This window comes from Pituophis catenifer, unplaced genomic scaffold (assembly GCF_029215685.1).
Source record: "Pituophis catenifer annectens isolate HBS135680 unplaced genomic scaffold, rPitCat1.0.hap2 SCAF_8, whole genome shotgun sequence".
NCBI classification, from domain to species: domain Eukaryota; kingdom Metazoa; phylum Chordata; class Lepidosauria; order Squamata; family Colubridae; genus Pituophis; species Pituophis catenifer.
Window position 1 is genome coordinate 21,196,246 of NW_027256888.1, and position 18,296 is coordinate 21,214,541.

The window sequence follows — 18,296 nt, forward strand, 5'->3', positions numbered from 1 at the left end:
CTACAGAGTCTTGTAGTCATATAATTGTGATTTATAACCTTTCCAACCATCTTCTGACAACCAAATGAATTGGGGAAGACAGGTTCTCGTAGGAACCATATGATTCATTAAACATTCATGTGGTTTGCTTAACAAATCTGGTAAAAATGGTAATAACATTGTGTTCAGTCATGGAATTACTTGCTTAATGCTTCATCACACAAACTCTGGTCCCAATTGTGGTTGTACATTGAGGACTACCTGTAAATTAGGCAAGATACCATGTCAGGGTAAAATCTTGAACAGGTTGAAAGAAAATAGGTAGGGGTTTTTTTGTGTGTGCGCCTGAAAATTCATGCTGCATGCCAGGCTTTACAAAAAAAAATAAAAAAAAAATCCTAAAGCAATTTCAAAATACAATGAAATGTAACATACCGCAAACCGTAAAGAACGGTTCCATCTGGATGTAGCCGAATCATTCGATTTTTCACCGTAACTCCATGAACAAAGGATTTCTTGTCATTCAGGAAGTATGTATCTGGAACCCAGAGATAATCAGCCACTCTGTTATCTAAAGTTAGATTCAAAGGTATGCCAGAGTAGGATAATCTTTTATCCCTCCAGGATTGCTGGAAATACATAGTTAGTGTATAATCCTGGAAAAAAAGAAAAAAATAGCAATTAGTATTATAACTATTATTAAGATTTGATTTTATAATTGCTATATAACAGTGATGGCTAACATTTTTCTCTTCGTGTGGCAAAAGTGCGTGTGCGCTTGCGTGATGGCACCCATAATGCAATGTGTGTTCCCCCTGTGCATGTGCACACACATGCCCATGCGCACGTGACTCCCCAAGCTTCCCCACCCTCCTGCGCATGCGCGCAAGAGGGGTGGGATTCAAAACTTTTAGCAATTGGTTCTCTGCCCAGTTGCTGGGTGGATGTGGCCATGGTGGGTGTGGCCTATTTGGCCTCCTGCACCATGATGGGGGGGGGGCTTTTTGCGAGATCTCACATGGAAGTGCTTTCCTCGAGCCTCTGGGAGGGGGAAAACAGCCTCCAATGAACTCCGGAGGTCCTCCAGAGGCCTGAAATGGGCCTGTTTCCAGACTTCCAGGAGGTCTATTTTTCATCCTCCCCAGGCTCCAGAGCCTTCCCTCGAGCCTCCTGAAGGGCGAAATTGGCTTCCCTCAGGCTCTGGAGACCGGAAACTGGCCAGAAACAGGCTCGTTTCCAGACTTCTGGAACTTCTGGAAGGCCCATTTTTCGCCTTCCCCAGGCTCTGTGTGGGCCCTGCACTTACCTGGCATCCAAAAATGGGCCATGGTGGGATGCACTGCCCCCCTGCGCTCTCCCCCATGCATGCGCAATCCCTGCTCCCTGCACATGCGCATGCAACCCCCGAGCATGTGTGCACATCTCCCACATGCACCTCGCCCCCTGCACATCTCAAAAATCAGCTGGCTGGCAGGAGGTGCACACACGCATGTGCAGTGGAGCTGAGCTGGGCAACAGCTTGTGTGCCTGCAGAGAAGGCTCTGTGTGCCAGTTGTGGCATGCATGCCATAGGTTCACCATCACAGCTATATAACATCAGGATTTTTGTTCTGATTTTCTTCCAGCAGCTCAAGATAATATTCACTGCACTTTGTCACTTTTGATGGAGCTTGGATTAAGACAAAATAATGAATTCAATTCACCCAGTGAGTTTCCATATTGAGAGTTGACTTAAACATGGGTGTCCTCAATGTTCCCACACTTTACTACACTGTACTGACCTTTCACAAGTAGGAAGTGAAGACCAAGTTAATGGCAAATGCAATCCCTTAAGCATTCCCATTTTGATAAAGCTATTGATCCAGACATGTTCATTACTTATTATTAATCTTAATTCAAGGGGGAAATGTACTGTTTGCTTTGACTTGTTGTAAACTAATTTTTTACCCATTTTCCTATTGTACTTATTTTGTGAACATTAAGGGCAGTGGTGCACACTGGTTTGAAAATTGGCTTGACCTCATGCTTCATCTTCAGGTAAACCTAAATATTATAACCCAGTCCATAGAAAATTGATTTTGTTCAAGCACTGTTGAATCCTAAGAGATAAAGATACCAAGCACATTAAATATTACCAATTTCTTATGTATTTGGGTTGTATTGTGGATGTCATACAGAAAACATACATGTACAAAATATTTCCTTGTGGCAATGACTTAGTATTTTGAAATGCTCTATAAATCTATATCATCTATATAGCATGCCTACTGTCCCTGTTCTACTTGTCCCCATTTATATGTAATCATTCTATGTGTTTATGGCTATGTTTTCCTATTTATATCCTTTTATTTGTGCCAATTTTTTTCCTGTCTATGTCTATACTGTTACTTGTTTTCTTATACTTGTTGACAAATAAATAAATAATAAATAAATAAATATATGACAGCTCTCCACATCAATTCTGGAATTCTTTTCAAAAAATTATCATATCGGCTTCCGGTTTGGTTTCCGCCGCCGCCAGACGGTCTTTTGGGACCGCCAGCCTCGTCGCCCGTAAGAGCCGTCTCTACAGCTGAGAGACGGCTCGAAAAACTCCGTCTCATTGAGGAGACGTGAGAGAGAGACGGCGAGCGCAGCTAGAGCCCACTGTGAACTCCCCAGAGTTTTTTTTTTACTCTTGGGGAGGAAGCAGAATGTGGCTCCCTATCCAGCTCACCGCTGCTCCGGGCTTCGGGGGAACTCTGCGCCTTGCAGAGCCAGGCGATGGGACCAATCCAATCAACAAAATTTAACAGATTGTCTGAACAAGCAGGATGAAATCTGGATCTGGGACTCTAAATTGCAAGTATTTCTAACAACCCTATGACTGATTTTAAAAGTGAAGAAAGAGTGAAAGGGGGAAGAAAGAAAGTTTAAAATGGCGACTGGCTGAGGCTTGAGAAGAAAGCTGAAAGTGAAAGTCCTTCCGTTTGAATAGTTTAATACGTTACAAAGTATTTGAAGCAATAGCGCTGGCTAGAAGTGAAGAGAAAAATTCCTATTTCATGCTTCTTCCTTCTTAGAGACTTGCTATTGATATTGTTTGGAGAGAAATCTTTTTCTTTAAAAAGAGTCTGTTTGTGTGGCAGGATGGCGTTAAAACTGATAAAGCCAGACAACCAAGCTGTGGGGGGGGCCCCTCCCCCATTTACAAATCACATGAACAAATTTTGAGCTTGCAGATGCAGAAGAATGGCTTTAAAGATCTAAAGGAATTTGTTTTGGAGGAGATGGCAAGACATGATGAGATTGTGAACCAGAATCTTGAAAAATTTAGACAGGAAATTAAAGAGTTGGTACAACAAAAGTATGATAACCTGAAATGATATATTGTAACAGCTTTGAAAAGCTTTTCAGAAATAATTATAAAGATGGATAAAGATATCAACTCAGAAATAGAGTCTAAAATGAAGGAAGCTGATTATAAGCTTCATAATCTGGATAATAAGATACAAAGAATTGAAAATGATTTGATAAATATTCAAGAAAATAGCTCAGAAGTAGAGTCTAAAATAAAGGAAGCTGATCACAAGACTTATAATGCAGATAATATAAAACAAAGGATTGAAAATGAAGTCACAATGATGCAATTTAGATCCATGCAATTTGCGGTCAGAATAAGGGGATTACAGGAAAATAACAGAGATGACTTGAGAAAGATGTCTGCTGAAGTTCTGGCTGTGATTTTAAAGGTTAGTCCTGAAGAGGTATCCTGTAAGATTGATAAGGCCTACAGAGTAAATTCTTGGGTGGCAAAGCAAAGGCAGTTGCCTAGAGATGTGGTGATTTACTTTACTGAGAAAGGAATAAGAAATGATATTGTGCAAAAGTCTTTTAACTCCACTCTAGAAATGAATGGAAGGAAGATTTGGATATACAAAGAGCTGCCGTCCAAGATGTTAAAAGATAGAAAGGACTTTGGATTTTTGGTGACTGAGTTAAAGAAACAAAACATCCCATTTAGGTGGGATGCTCCAGTTGGTATAATATTGAGATATCAAGGAGAAAGATATCAACTAAATACTGTTGAAAAAGCAGAAGAATTTTACTACAAGGTTTTTAAAATGGATCCAACATCTCCACGTATGTCATCAGTGTTAGGAACACAGGAGGGGGATAAAGAAAAGCAAAATGAACAAGAGATTGAAACCCAGGCTAAACAGACGGAGATGGAGGTAATGGAAAAACAACAAGTTACAGAGGCTTTTTTGGATGAGCCGCTTTTGGATTCTCCTTCAGAGGTTATAGTTGGATCACCTATAAATATAAGAGGCGGCTTTGGATCTCGATTTGATGTCTTATCAAGTTAAAGACCAGCATGTAATTCAATCAGCTGATATACAAGTCCTAGAAAGGCAACCAGGGTGGAGATCTAAACCACAACAAGTTAAGAAAAGAAGAAGCAGGTTCTACAAAACTAAAAAATGTTAAACTAAACAATTTTTTTTTAGCCAACAGATTAATGCCAGTTATTTAAGAGACGATTAAATATAATAAGCGGGACTTATAGAAGGTGGATACATGAAAATATAACTGAGGCAAATTATAGACTTATACTATTTTGAGAAGAATAACAGATTTCTGCAGTGCCGGTGTTGACCAAACGGTCAACACAGAAATCAGATTGACTATGTGCTCCGCAGCCAAAGATGGAGAAGCTCTATACATTCAGTAAAAAAAAAAGACCAAGAGCTGACTGTGGCTCAGATCATGAGCTTCTCGTTGCAAAATTTAGGCTCAAATTGAACAAACTAGGGAAAAGCACTAGGCCACTCAGGAATGAACTAAATCATATCCCTGATGAATATACAGTAGAGGTGACAAATAGATTTAAGGAATTAGATCTGATAGACAGAATGCCTGAAGAACTATGGATGGAGGTTCGCACCATTGTACAAGAGGTAACAACTAAAACCATCCCAAAGAAAAAGAAATGCAAGAGAGCAAAATGGCTGTCAGAGGAAGCTTTACAAATAGCTGAGGAAAGAAGGGAAGTGAAAGCCAAGGGAGAAAGAGAAAGATACACCCAACTGAATGCAGAATTCCAGAGAATAGCTAGAAGAGATAAGAATGTCTTCTTAAATGAACAGTGCAAAGAAATAGAAGAAAACAATAGAATAGGGAGGACCATAGATCTCTTCAAGAAAATTGAATATATGAAGGCAACGTTTCATGCAAAGATGGGCATGATAAAGGACCAAAACGGCAGGGACCTAACACAGGCAGAAGAGATTAAGAAGAGGTAGTAAAATTACACAGAACTATACAGTTCTTCAGGACGTCCCTGATAACCACAATGGGGTAGTCACTGACCTTGAGCCAGACATCCTAGAATGTGAAGTCAAATGAGCCTTAGGAAATCTGAGCAACATCAAAGCTAGTGGAGGTGACAGTATTCAGCTGAGCTATTCAAAATCTTAAAAGATGATGCAGTAAAAGTGCTACACTCAATTTGCCAGCAAATTTGGAAAACTCAACAGTGGCCACAGGATTGGAAAAAGTCAGGTTACATTCCAATTCCAAAGAAAGGCAATGCCAAAGAGTGTTCAAACTATTGCACCACTGCACTCATTTCACATGCTAGTAAAATTATGCTCAAAATCCTACAAGCTAGGCTCCAGCAGTATGTGGATCGAGAAGTACCAAAAGTACAGGCAGGATTTCAAAGAGGCAGAGGAACTAGAGATCAAATTGCCAACATACGCTGGATCATGGAGTTCTAGGGAGTTCCAAAAAAAATCTACTTCTGCTTCATTGAATATGCTAAAGCCTTTGATTGTGTGGATCACAACAAATTGTGGCAAGTTCTTAAAGAGATGGGAGTACCAGACCATCTTATTTGTCTCTTGAAAAACCTATATGTGGGTCAAGAAGCAACAGTGAAAACTGGACATGGGACCACTGATTGGTTCAAAATTGGGAAAGGACTCTGGCAAGGCTGTATACTGTCACCCTGCTTATTTAACTTATATGTAGCACACATCATGAAAAAGGCGGGGCTAGATGAATCAAAAGTTGGAATTAAGATGGCCGGAGAAATATCAACAATCTCAGATATGCAGATGATACCACTCTAATGGCAGAAAGTGAAGAGGAACTAAGGAGCCTCTTGATGCGGGTGAAGGAGAGTGCAAAAGTTGGCTTGAAACATTAAGAAAACTAAGATTATGGCATCCAGTGCTCTCAATTTCTGGCAAATAGATGGGGAAGAAATGGAGGTAGTGACAGATTTTATTTTCCTGGCCTCCAAGATCACCGCAGATAGGCACTGCAACCAAGAAATTAAAAGATGCTCGCTCCTGGGGAGGAAAGTTATGGCAAATCTAAAAAGCAGAGACATCATCCTGCCAAAAAAAGTGCATATAATCAAGGCTGTGGTGTTCCCAGTTGCAATTTATGGCTGTGAAATTTGGACCATAAGAAAGGCTGAGCGCCAAAGAATTGAGGCCTTTGAACTATGGTGTTGGAGAAGACTCCTGCGAGTCCCTTGGACTGCAAGACGATCAAACCGGTCAGTCCTAGAGGAGATCAACCCTGACTGCTCTTTAGAAGGCCAGATCCTGAAGATGAAACTCAAATACTTTGGCCACTTAATGAGAAGGAAGGACTCTGGAGAAGAGCCTAATGCTGGGAAAGATTGAGGGCAAAAGAAGAATGGGACGACAGAGAATGAAGTGGGTGGGTGGAGTCACTGAAGCAGTAGGCGTGAGCTTAAATGGACTCCAGAGAATGGTAGAGGGCAGGAAGGTCTGGAGGAATGTTGTCCATGGGGTCGCAATGGGTCGGACACAACTTTGCAACTAACATTTCAGAATATCAAGAGTTTCTCCTCAGCATGGGCTTTCTAATTAGGAATTTTGGCCTAGTATCTACAAGAACAAGACTGGAAAAAACTAAACCAGAAAAAGCTAGCAATGGGCAAGAATCTAGTCTAGTCTCTTCTGATTTATTAGTTTTGTACACTCAGAAATATATATATATGATACAGAATTGGTCCTGTTCATTTTTTCTTGCATAATCTTTATCCACTTTATTATGAAAAATAATAAGAGATTTTTCCTTTTGCTTTTAAATTAAATTTTCTTTTGTCTCCACGTGAGTATGTCAACTTTAAAACATAGATTTAGAAGGGAAAGTAACACCTGTATCTATTAAGACTATAATGACTAAAGAGATATATTTTAAAAGCAGGGAGTTTTACATTCACAGTCTTAGGAATGAAATATAGACTACCTCCATGATGGTATATCCCGGGCAATGTTCTGTTTTAACAGAGTGATTAAAAATCTATACACACGGTGACCAAACTGGATATTGCATCCTTCACGATCAAAAACTACCGAGGCAGCAATTAGACATAATTATTGAAATATCAGAAATAACAGTCATTGTGATTTACAAACATCCCAGTGTTAAGTTGCCTAACCTACCACTGCCAACCATCAAAGAGTATATATAGGTGATTTTAATAGTCGCCATGCTAACTGCGGTTATAACAACAATAATAAGAATGGGGAAATATCAGCAAACTGGACAGAGCAGAATGAGCTTCACCTAATTTACGATGCCAAAGATCTGAAAAGCTTCCGTTCTGCAAGATGGCAGAATGAAACAAACCCAGATCTTTGCCAAGTAATCACAGACAACTTAAAAATCTCCCTCCACTATACAAGGAACGTCTTACCAGAATTCCCAAATGCTCAACACAGGATAGTCATATTTATTCTAGGACTACAATTACCTCTCATAAGATCAACCCAGATACTAAGGTAGAATTTCAGGAAAGCAAACTAGAAGCAATGGAGTATTGTATTTCTTTTCCCAGAGTGAGGTTACTTGTTCTTTGATATTTTTCATATAAGATTTTTGTAGTGCGGTTCCAACAAGGAATGTATTCTAATTATACCTACAAGGTACATTTTGCTGCTACAATTCTGTTGTTTTTTTTACTGAAGAAGGAATCTACCATATGTTAGAATCCACTTCTTTGGTGCATTAATAATGAGTATATAGAAAGATGAATAGAACACTTAAGCCCACTCAATACTAAAATTGTTTTTAAATTGGACAATCTAAATGATATGCTAGACCAGGGATCAGCAACCCGTGGCTCCGGAGCCACAAGCGGCTCTTTGGGCCCTCTGCCACGGCTCCCTGTCCCATCACTCGTTGGCCCCGCCCCTCACCCCTCTTATTTTTTGGACTCCAGCCTGAAACGGCAGGAAGCGAAGGCTGCCTTATGCACAAATGTGGCACAAAGGCAGGTACAGGGTGGCTTTGCTCCTGCGCTCTCCTCCCCCCTCCTCCTCTCATGACCCCCTGGCCAACTGTGGCTGAGCCGGGAGCGTGAGCATGTGCAGGGAGACCCTCCTTAAGCAAGTTGCTTCCCATCCCGTGTGCGCCTTTCCTGACCTTTGGCGCTTGCTTGAGAAGGATCTTCCCATGCATGCACACACTCCTGGCTCAGCCACAGCTATCCCGGGCATCCTGAGAGGAGGAGGGGGAGAGGGTCACCAGAGAGTGCAGGAGCAAAGCAGTCCTGTACCTGCCTTCACTCCACATTTGCACGTAAGGCAGCCTTCACTTCCTGCCACTTCGGGCTGGAGTTCGCACCCTCTGCGCTTGGCTGAACAGCTGCCGGGGGTGACACGGAGCATTAGTGCAGAAGAGAAGCCGCATCCTGTTAAGACCCTCCTAAGAAGCAGGAAAGCAGCTCCTAAGATAAGGTGACCAGATTTTAACATTGGTAAAGAGGGACACCATTGACCGGGGGTGGGGGGGTGGGGGGTGTTTCTAATTTTTTTTTACTACTGGTCATGTGACTGGGTGGGCGTGGCTAGCTGGTCAGGTGGCCATGGCTATGTGTATACTATAGGGACTACTCAGAGGGCTGAAAAAAGGCATTTCTGACAGGTCCTCGCACTTTTGACTGGTCCTCACACTTATGACCATCCTCACATTTATGCCCGTGCAGCATTCTTAACAACCATGTCACTCATTTCACAACTGCTTCTCTTCACCATGGTGATAAAATAGGGCAAAAAACATAAAATGTGAGGACAGTCGTAAATTCGAGGACTGGTCAAAAGTGCGAGGACCAGTCAAAAATAACTTTTTCAGCCCTCTGAGTAGTCCGTGTGCACAAAAGGACTACCCAGAGAGCTGAAAAAAGTGATTTCTGACAGGTCCTCACACTTTTGACCCGTCTTCGCACTTATGACTGGTCATCATTTATGCCCATTGTAGCATTCTTAACAATCGTGTCACTCATTTCACAACTGCTTCTCTTCACCATGGTGACAAGATAGGGCAAAAACATAAAATGTGAGGACAGTCGTAAGTTCGAGGACTGGTCAAAAGTGCGAGAATCAGTCAAAAATATCTTTTTCAGCCCTCTGAGTAGTCCATATGCATAAAAGGATAGAGCAATAGAGTGGGATGATGGAAGGGAAGGGAAATTAGAGTAGGAGTGAGGGTAAGAGAGGGAGGAAGAGAGGAGGAGAAAGAGAAAGGAAGAGGAAGTAGGGAGGAGAAGAAGAGAGGGGAAAAGAAAGTAAGAAGGAAAGAAAAGAGAGAGGTGGTAGGTTTGAGGAGAAAGATTGCTGTACAATAAAAAAGATGAAAGGGAAGAAAGCCAACCCCAAACAAATATAAAGATATTAAGATAAAGAATGAATTGTTAAACTTTAAAGAATAAAAGAGAACAAATATGAATAAATAACAATAATTAGAAACACACATACAAACATACAATGTATTTTCTTTGAACAGAGTATTTGGCCGGTTCACAAATTTAAACAGTGTTTAGTCATTTCAATTAAATTTACAATTTCTATATTTCCTTTTTGCCATATTTATTCCTCATCTATTTTTTTAAAAAACCAATAATACCCTTCATCCTCATCTCTAATCTTAATCAAATTAAATTTTTCCCTTCTATTCTATATTATACCCCTTTGCATTGTCATCTATTTTTATATCCATCCTCACATTGGTTAATTATGTAATTATGTAATCCAGTTGTTTAATACAAATTCAACATTTTAATATAAATCAATTAGTTATATAACTATCTTTTTTGTATATTAATCAATATGAACATGAATATTCCAATTATTTCCATGCAATCCAACTTCTTACAAATCAATTAATTATATTTACCAATAATAATAAACCAAATAATTTCCCCCATATATTCCTCCAAACCACAACTTAACCATTTCTGCTTTCAACACAATATGCAATTAATAGTATCTCAATTATTACAATTCCTTAGTTAAATAGAGCTTTTTTTCTTTTGTGTTTTAAAATCTTGAACCTCTTCTTTTGCCCTAAATTTCCCATTGTTTGCAGTTTTGCACCTACCTTTTTTGGTGAGGAAAAAGAAAAAGAAATCTCTCTCTGCCTCATTTTGTCATGTTGCAACAAAGACCCTGCTTTACTTTCAGTTTCTCTTTTTCAGCATAGTTAGAGGAAAAAAACATCTCTCGAGGATGTGGACAGGGTTCTGGGTAAGATTAGTGCCGCCACGTGTTTATTGGACCCGTGTCCCTCCTGGTTGGTACTGGCCTCCCGGGAGGTTACACGAGGCTGGCTCCAGGGGATTATAGGTGCTTCTCTGGGTGAGGGTGCCTTTCCTGCTGCCTTGAAAGAGGCGGTAGTGAGGCCCCTCCTCAAGAAGCCTTCCCTGGACCCGGCTGAATTAGCCAACTATCGTCCAGTCTCCAACCTTCGTTTTGTGGCGAAGGTTGTTGAGAGCATGGTGGCACGACAACTTCCCCGGCACCTGGATGAAGCTATCTATCTAGACCCATACCAGTCGGGCTTCAGGCAGGGGTACAGCACAGAAACGGCATTGGTCGCGTTGGTGGATGATCTCTGGAGGGCTCGGGACAGGGGTTGTTCCTCTGTCCTAGTCCTATTAGATGTCTCAGCGGCTTTTGATACCATCGACCATGGTATCATGCTGCAGCGGTTGAGGGGGTTAGGAATAGGGGGCACCGTTTTGCGGTGGTTCTCCTCCTTCCTCTCCGACCGCTCGCAGTTCGTGTTGGCAGGGGGGCAGAGGTCGACCTTGAGGCGTCTCGCATGGGGAGTGCCACAAGGGTCGGTCCTCTCGCCCCTCCTGTTCAACATTTATGTGAAACCGCTGGGTGAGATCATCCGTGGTTTTGGGGTGAAGTGCCATCTGTAAGCTGATGATACTCAGCTGTACATCTCCACCCCAGACCACCCCAACGATGCCCTTGATGTGATGTCCCGCTGCCTGGAGGCCGTGCGGGCCTGGATGGGGAGGAACAGGCTCAGACTCAACCCCTCCAAGACCGAGTGGCTGTGGCTTCCGGCGCCCCGATATAGTCAGCAGGTGCCATCACTGACTATTGGGGGTGAATCTTTGCCCCCCACGGAGAGGGCTCGCAATCTGGGTGTCCTCCTGGATGCGCGGCTGTCTTTAGAAGAGCATATGACGGCCGTGGCCAGGGGGGCCTTTTATCAGGTTCGCCTGATTCGCCAGTTGCAGCCCTTTCTGGATCGGGACGCCCTGCGCACGGTCACTCATGCCCTTGTTACTTCCCGGTTGGACTATTGTAATGCTCTCTACATGGGGCTCCCCTTGAAGAGCACTCGGAGGCTCCAGCTGGTCCAGAATGCGGCCGCGTGGGTGGTTATGGGCGCAACCCGTTATGCCCATGTGACACCCCTCCTGTGCGAGCTGCACTGGCTCCCGGTGGTCTTCCGGGTGCGATTCAAGGTGTTGGTTACCACCTTTAAAGCGCTCCATGGCATAGGACCCGGGTACCTCCGAGACCGTCTTCTGCCACCAATAGCCTCCCACCGACCAGTTCGTTCCCACAGAGAGGGTCTCCTCAGGGTGCCATCTGCCAAGCTATGTCGGCTGGCGACGCCCAGGGGGAGGGCCTTCTCTGTGGGAGCCCCAGCCCTGTGGAACGAACTGCCCCCGGAAATTTGTAAGATCTCCGACCTCCGGATGTTTCGCTGCGCATTGAAGACCCTGTTGTTCCGCCAGGCCGGACTATCAACACAACAGTTTTAAATTGGGGTATTTAAATTTATTGGGGTTTTAAATTTGAGCCACTAATTTAATTATTTTAAATTTTATATCATTGTTTTGTCTGTGTTTTTAAATAGGCTGTACACCGCCCTGAGTCCTTCGGGAGAAGGGCGGTATAGAAATAAAATTATTATTATTATTATTATTATTATTATTATTATTATTATTATTATTATTATTATCTGCTCCAGCAATTTACCTCTTTGCAGCTAGCTAGCCTACTGCAAAACAGCTGAGAGCAAATCAGCTGAGAGTCGGGAGGCTGATCAAATCAATTTATGGTAATTAACCTATGCTGAAGCTGAAAGGGGCTGTTTTTTCTATTTTTGCAGGCACCAGTCTACTCATTTTTCTTTTAACACTGATCAGCTGTAGGGCGGCCCTTTGAAGCCCCGCGGCAAGAATTTAAACAGTTTTTTCCCCTCTAGCCATCAGCTGGGACTCAGCAATAGATTGGGAGTGGGCGGGGTAAGCGAACGGGGACCAGCGATCCAACAGAGGCAGAGGGTGAGGGTGAGTGAAAACCGTATATTCCCTTCTCGTACTCCTGCCGTTCCCTACCTTGTCCTGCATTCTTTCCAAAAATCGGGACTTTTTAAAAACACGGTGGGACACGGGACAAATTGCTAAAAATCGGGACTATCCCACCAAAAGCGGGACGTCTGGTCACCATATCCTAAGAAGCAGCAAAGCCATGCATGGGGTGGGCACCCCATGCATGGCTTTGCTGCACTTTGGCGCTTGCTTGAGGAGGGTCTCCCTGTGCATGCACACACTCCTAGCTCAGCCACAGCCGGCCAGGGGGTTATGAGAGGAGTGGGGAGGAGGAGGACAGTTGCTGGAAGGGAGGGGAGAGACAGACACACACACATACATACAGAGAGAGAGAGAGACATAGAAACACACACAGAGTGATACACAGAGAGGGGGAGAGAGAGAGATACAGAGGGAGAGAGATACAGAGGGGGGGAAAGAGGGGGAGATATGGAGAGAGACATAGAGAATGGTTTTGTGCCTGGGTAGGCATGGCTAGGGGTCATGTGACTGGGTGGGAGTGAGTGACATCGAGTTGGCCACACCCACCCAGGTTTTGTGGCTCCGTGTATGTTTTTTTTCTGTAGGAAACCGGTCCAAGTGGCTCTTTGAGTGTTTAAGGTCGCCGACCCCTGTGCTAGACCCTAAAATTAAACAATTTGAACTGTAGAACTTTAAATCCTTAAACTAGGCATTCTTTAAATGTTAGAACCTTAAACTTTAGCTAGACTTGAGTCCTCCAAATTTTAAATTTTAAATGATCTGTTAGAACATCTGTATCCCAAATTGGACATTTTTCCATTTTAAAAATCTGTGGTAAAACCCTTTACACTTTCACTCTCAATTTTTTTGTAAACCCACTCATGGAAGAAGAAACTGATACTATTGTGATCTGCAGAACATGTTCCTTGTATATACTTATGCCCATAGAATACCCAAACTACATATGTACCAAATGTAAATTAATCAAGTTACTAGAAGAAAAAGTAAAGGGTCTAGAGGAAACTCTAAGCACTCTGAAACTAGACCTACAAAATGAGAAACCCCAAACCTTGCAAAAAGAATATGCCCAAACTGAACATAAGTATGACCAAACAACTTCTAAAAGAGTTGACCCTTAGAGGAAAAAGACAGATAGAAACATGTCACTCATAGAAAAAAATACAAACCTAGTACGAAACCCCTGTCCAAACCAACCCACTCTGAAGCAGCCCCACTGGTGCTAAGCAATCAATATTACGGACTCTCACTAGAAGAAAACATGCAGACACATAGAGAAGAAGCACCATCAAATGTCCCTAAAAAAGTAGTACCACCAAATGTGATAGATAGAAAAACACCACAAATCTCCCTAGGAAAAAAAAAGGCGAGTGTTGGTGATAGGAGATTCAATTCTCAAGGGACCAGAACCTGCCGTATGTAGACCAGACTCTCAATCCAGAGAGGTATGTTGTCTCCCTAGAGCTAAAATCAAAGATGTGGCTGAGAAACTAACCAAAATAATAAAACCAACAGACTATTACCCCTTTCTACTACTACATGTAGGGACGAATGACACAAAAAAGGACTTGAAAACAATATTGAATTATTATGAGCAGCTAGGCAAAAAAGTCGAGGATTTAGGTGCGCAAGTATTTTTTTCATCTGAAAGGACAACATCTGTCAAGAGAACAAAGAATTCTAGAAGTGAACCATTGGCTAAAGGGTTGGTGTCACCAAAAAAACTTTGGATTCCTGAACCATGGTCTATACTACCTCCAAGATGGGCTTTTGGCAAGGGATGTGTCAGGTGTGCTTCCGTTCAAAACTCAAGAAAGAAAAACCCCAACTCCAGGTTTGTAGAGAAAGGTACTTTTACTGAGTATGAACTGAATGCAGCGAAAGAAAAGCAAAGTCTGAGGCAATAGGCATGAAAATTACATACTGAAAGCATCCCCAAATCCCTCCCCCCAAGGACCCAAGTTGAATGTCCAATCCATATCTCCCCAAGGTGTCATATGGGGTACTTCTTCAGACGGCCCCATCTATCTGGTATGCAGTTACCTTGACAGTTATCAGCTCTCTCTGCAGCTGCTATGAAGACAGTGAGAATTTTCCTCCCTTTTTCGAGACATATCCACCAGCTCACTTCCCCAAATATCAGCAATGCCTCCCCCCTCCCGTTACAATGGCAGCTGAAAGCAAGCAAGCATCATAGAGGCTGACAGGATAGGTTGCACCTCATAAAGACTGGGAAGAATGTTTTCGGAAAATGACTGGCTCAACTTATCAGGAGGGCTTTAAATTAAAATTGAGGGGGGAGGGTGACCAGTCTTTAAGGATCTCCAGGACCTAATTCCAAACCAAAACACTTAGAAAGCAAGGCAAATAATGAAGTAAGGAGGGATGGGAAGGAAGACAAACACTGAATAGGAGACATAGGAAGCATACCCAGAGTCAGGCATAAAGACCGCAAGTGCCTATATACAAATGCACAAAGTCTGGGGAACAAAGAGGGTGAACTTGAACTATTAATACACGAAGGTATGACATAGTAGGAATAACAGAAACTTGGTGGGACAAAACCCACGACTGGAACATACAGATAGAAGGATATAAACTCTTCAACAAAATCCAGACCCCATAAAAGAGGAGGTGGAGTTGCACTGTATGTAAAGGACCAATATATTGCTATAGAACTGCATGAAACCAAAGATGAAAACCTTCTAGAATGCATCTGGCTCAACATAAAAGACAAAGATATGGCCATAGGTGTAAACTATAGGCCACCCAATCAAGCAGAAAAAATAGATAACCTTTTTGCCAATTAACTAACAAACATATGTAGGAAACACACTAAAATAGTAATGGAGGACTTCAATTACCCTTATATCAGGGGTGAAATGCTCCCGGTTTGGACTGGATCGCCTGATCTGGTAGCGATGGAGGCAGGTGGTTTGGAGAACCGGTAGCAAAAATCCCTGCTCCTCCCCCCCCCACATGCCCAGCTGAGCCACACAATCATTAGAGACTTTTTTTTTTAACTTTTAAAAGCATTTTTTCTACAACCTCTTCGGCCAAAAAATGCTTTTAAAAGTAAAAAAAAAAGCCTCTGATGATTGCGCAGCTCAGCTGGGATCATCAAAGGCTTTTAAAAGAAAAAAACCCTTTTTTTCTTTTAAATGCCTCTGATGATCCAAGCTGAGTTTGGATCGCAACTGGCTGACAAACCGTACTCAACGAGTAGTCCTTAATGGGTCTAAGTCTACATGGAGAGAAGTAAGCAGTGGGGTGCCACAAGGTTCCATTTTAGGCCCAGTACTCTTCAATATCTTCATAAATGACTTAGATGAGGGAATAGAAGGGGAACTCACCAAATTTGCAGATGATACTAAGCTGGCTGTCAAGATGGATCTTGACAGACTTGAACACTGGGCCCTATCTAACAAAATGAAATTCAAAGTAGAGAAAAGTAAAGTCATACACTTAGGTAAGAAAAACCAAAAGCACACATATAAACTAGGGGAAACCAGGCTTAATAGCAGTGACTGTGAGAGGGACCTTGGAGTCTTAGTGGACAATCAGCTAAATATGAGCTAACAGTGTGCAGCGGCAGCCAAAAAAAGCCAACAATGCAATTTATTTATTTTTATTTTTATTATTCATATTTCTATACTGCCCATTCTCCAAGGACTCTGGGCGGCTTACACCAAAGACAGTATACTAAATAGCATATTGCCCCCAACAATCTGGGTCCTCATTTTATCCACCTCAGAAGGATGGAAGGCTGAGTCAACCTTGAGCCGGTGAGATTTGATCCGCTGATCTGCTGAACTAGCAGTCAGCTGAAGTAGCTGCAGTACTGCACTCTAACCACTGCGCCTCCTCGGTTCCCTAAATTGCATTAATAGAGTCAAGATCAAGTGAGGTACTAAAACCCCTCTATAAAGCCCTAGTAAGACCACACCTAGAGTACTGCATCCAGTTTTGGTCACCAGACTATTAAAAAAGATGTTGAGACTCTAGAAAAAGTGCAGAAGAGAGCAACTAGGATGATTAGGGGACTGGAGACTAAAACATATGGAGAACGGTTACATGAACTGGGCATGGCTAGTCTAGTGAAGAGAAGGACCAAGGGAGACATGATAGCCATCTTCCAATACTTGAGGGGCTGCCACAGAGAGGAGGGGGTCAAGCTGTTTTCCAAAGCACCTGGAGGCCAGATAAGGAATAATGGATGGAAACTGACCAAGGAGAGATTCAACCTAGAAATGAGGAGGAACTTTCTGACAGTGAGAACAATCAACCAATGGAGCAGCTTGCCTTCAGAAGTTGTGGGAGCTTCATCACTTGAGACTTTCAAGAAAAGAAAGTCTCCTGCTTGAGCGGGGGGCTGAAATAGATCACCTATAAGGTCCCTTCCAACTCTGTTAATAACTGAAAGCTTAGACTTCACCCATAGTAGCCGGAAAACATGGTCCTTACTATGGAAACTAGGAACAGCAACACCATTCTTATTCAGAAAACTCAAATGTCATCATCTCAGATAGCTTTACATATAAAGAATCATGCAGAAAACATTCCTTCAGATCCACACTTTGTAAAAACTGTACAACAACAAACAAGTAAATTAAATGAACAAATTATAGAAAACTCACTTATTTGCCATTCTCAGGATATGAGTTGGAAAGAACTATAAAAAGCCTCAAAGTAAAGAAGGCTGCTGGGCCTGATGGGGTGTTCCCAGAGTTTATTAAACATTTAGGACCACATACTAGAACAGTGATGGCTAACCTCTTTGCCGTCGCGTGCCAAAAGCGGGGGGAGCACCGGGAGGTTGCCCACGTGTGTGCCCACACCCATAATTCAATGCGCCCCACCCCTGCGCATGTGCCTCCCGCTTTTAGTACATGATGGCCCGGTGGGCCCATTTTTTCACCCTCCCCAGACTCCAGAGGCTTTCTAGGAGCCTGGAGAGGGCAAAAACAGCCTTCCCCATTCCCCCGGAGGCCCTCCGGAGGCCGGAAACAGCCCATTTCCCAACTTCCGGTGGGACTGAAAGACCCAAAAACCACAGATGTGTGCTGGAGCTGAGCTACGGCAACGCTTGTGGGCCCACTGATATGGCTCCGTGTGCCACCTGTGGCACCTGTGCCATAGGTTCATCATCACGGTACTAAGAACAATGGCTACAACAATTTTATACAAATGCTTTGAACACAGGAAAGATCCTCAGTCAGTTCAAGATATTCCAAATCTTTGGCATCCTAAAACCTGGAAAACCACACAATGATCCAGCAAGCTATTGCTGTATAGTTCTGTTGAACATTTGCTTTAAACTTCTGGAATGATTACTTTATTACAGAATATACCAACATGTTGATAGGGTTGCCCCTTCACTTTTAGTGAAGGGTTAGCTGGGTTCCACACCAAGAGAAGCTGTTGCGAGCAAATTCTGGCTCTTACTTCATTCATTGAAACTGGTTTCCAGAGAGACTAGAAGCTTCCATGGCTTTTATTGATTTGACTGCAGCTTGTGACACAGTGTGGCTTGATGGTGTGATACACAAGCTAAAGAAAACTATTCTGTTTTAAGTAACAAGTAACAAGGCTTCTGAATAACATGTTTGGTTTTTTAAATAATTTTTTTTATTTTTTAATATAATAATTCCATCTTTAATTAAACAGTGTG

At 42.5% G+C, this 18,296-nt stretch overlaps 1 protein-coding gene across 2 annotated transcripts in view; it reads right to left on the minus strand.

Annotated features, from left to right (window-relative positions):
- The window catches only part of LOC139320032 (gamma-aminobutyric acid receptor subunit beta-1), a 201,877-nt gene that overhangs the window by 127,994 nt on the left and 55,587 nt on the right, over positions 1-18,296 (minus strand). For both annotated transcript variants that reach the window (XM_070948136.1, XM_070948135.1), the window contains exon 4: positions 415-635. In XM_070948136.1, the coding sequence (XP_070804237.1) occupies positions 415-635 (221 nt within the window). The remainder of the gene's footprint in view (positions 1-414; positions 636-18,296) is intronic.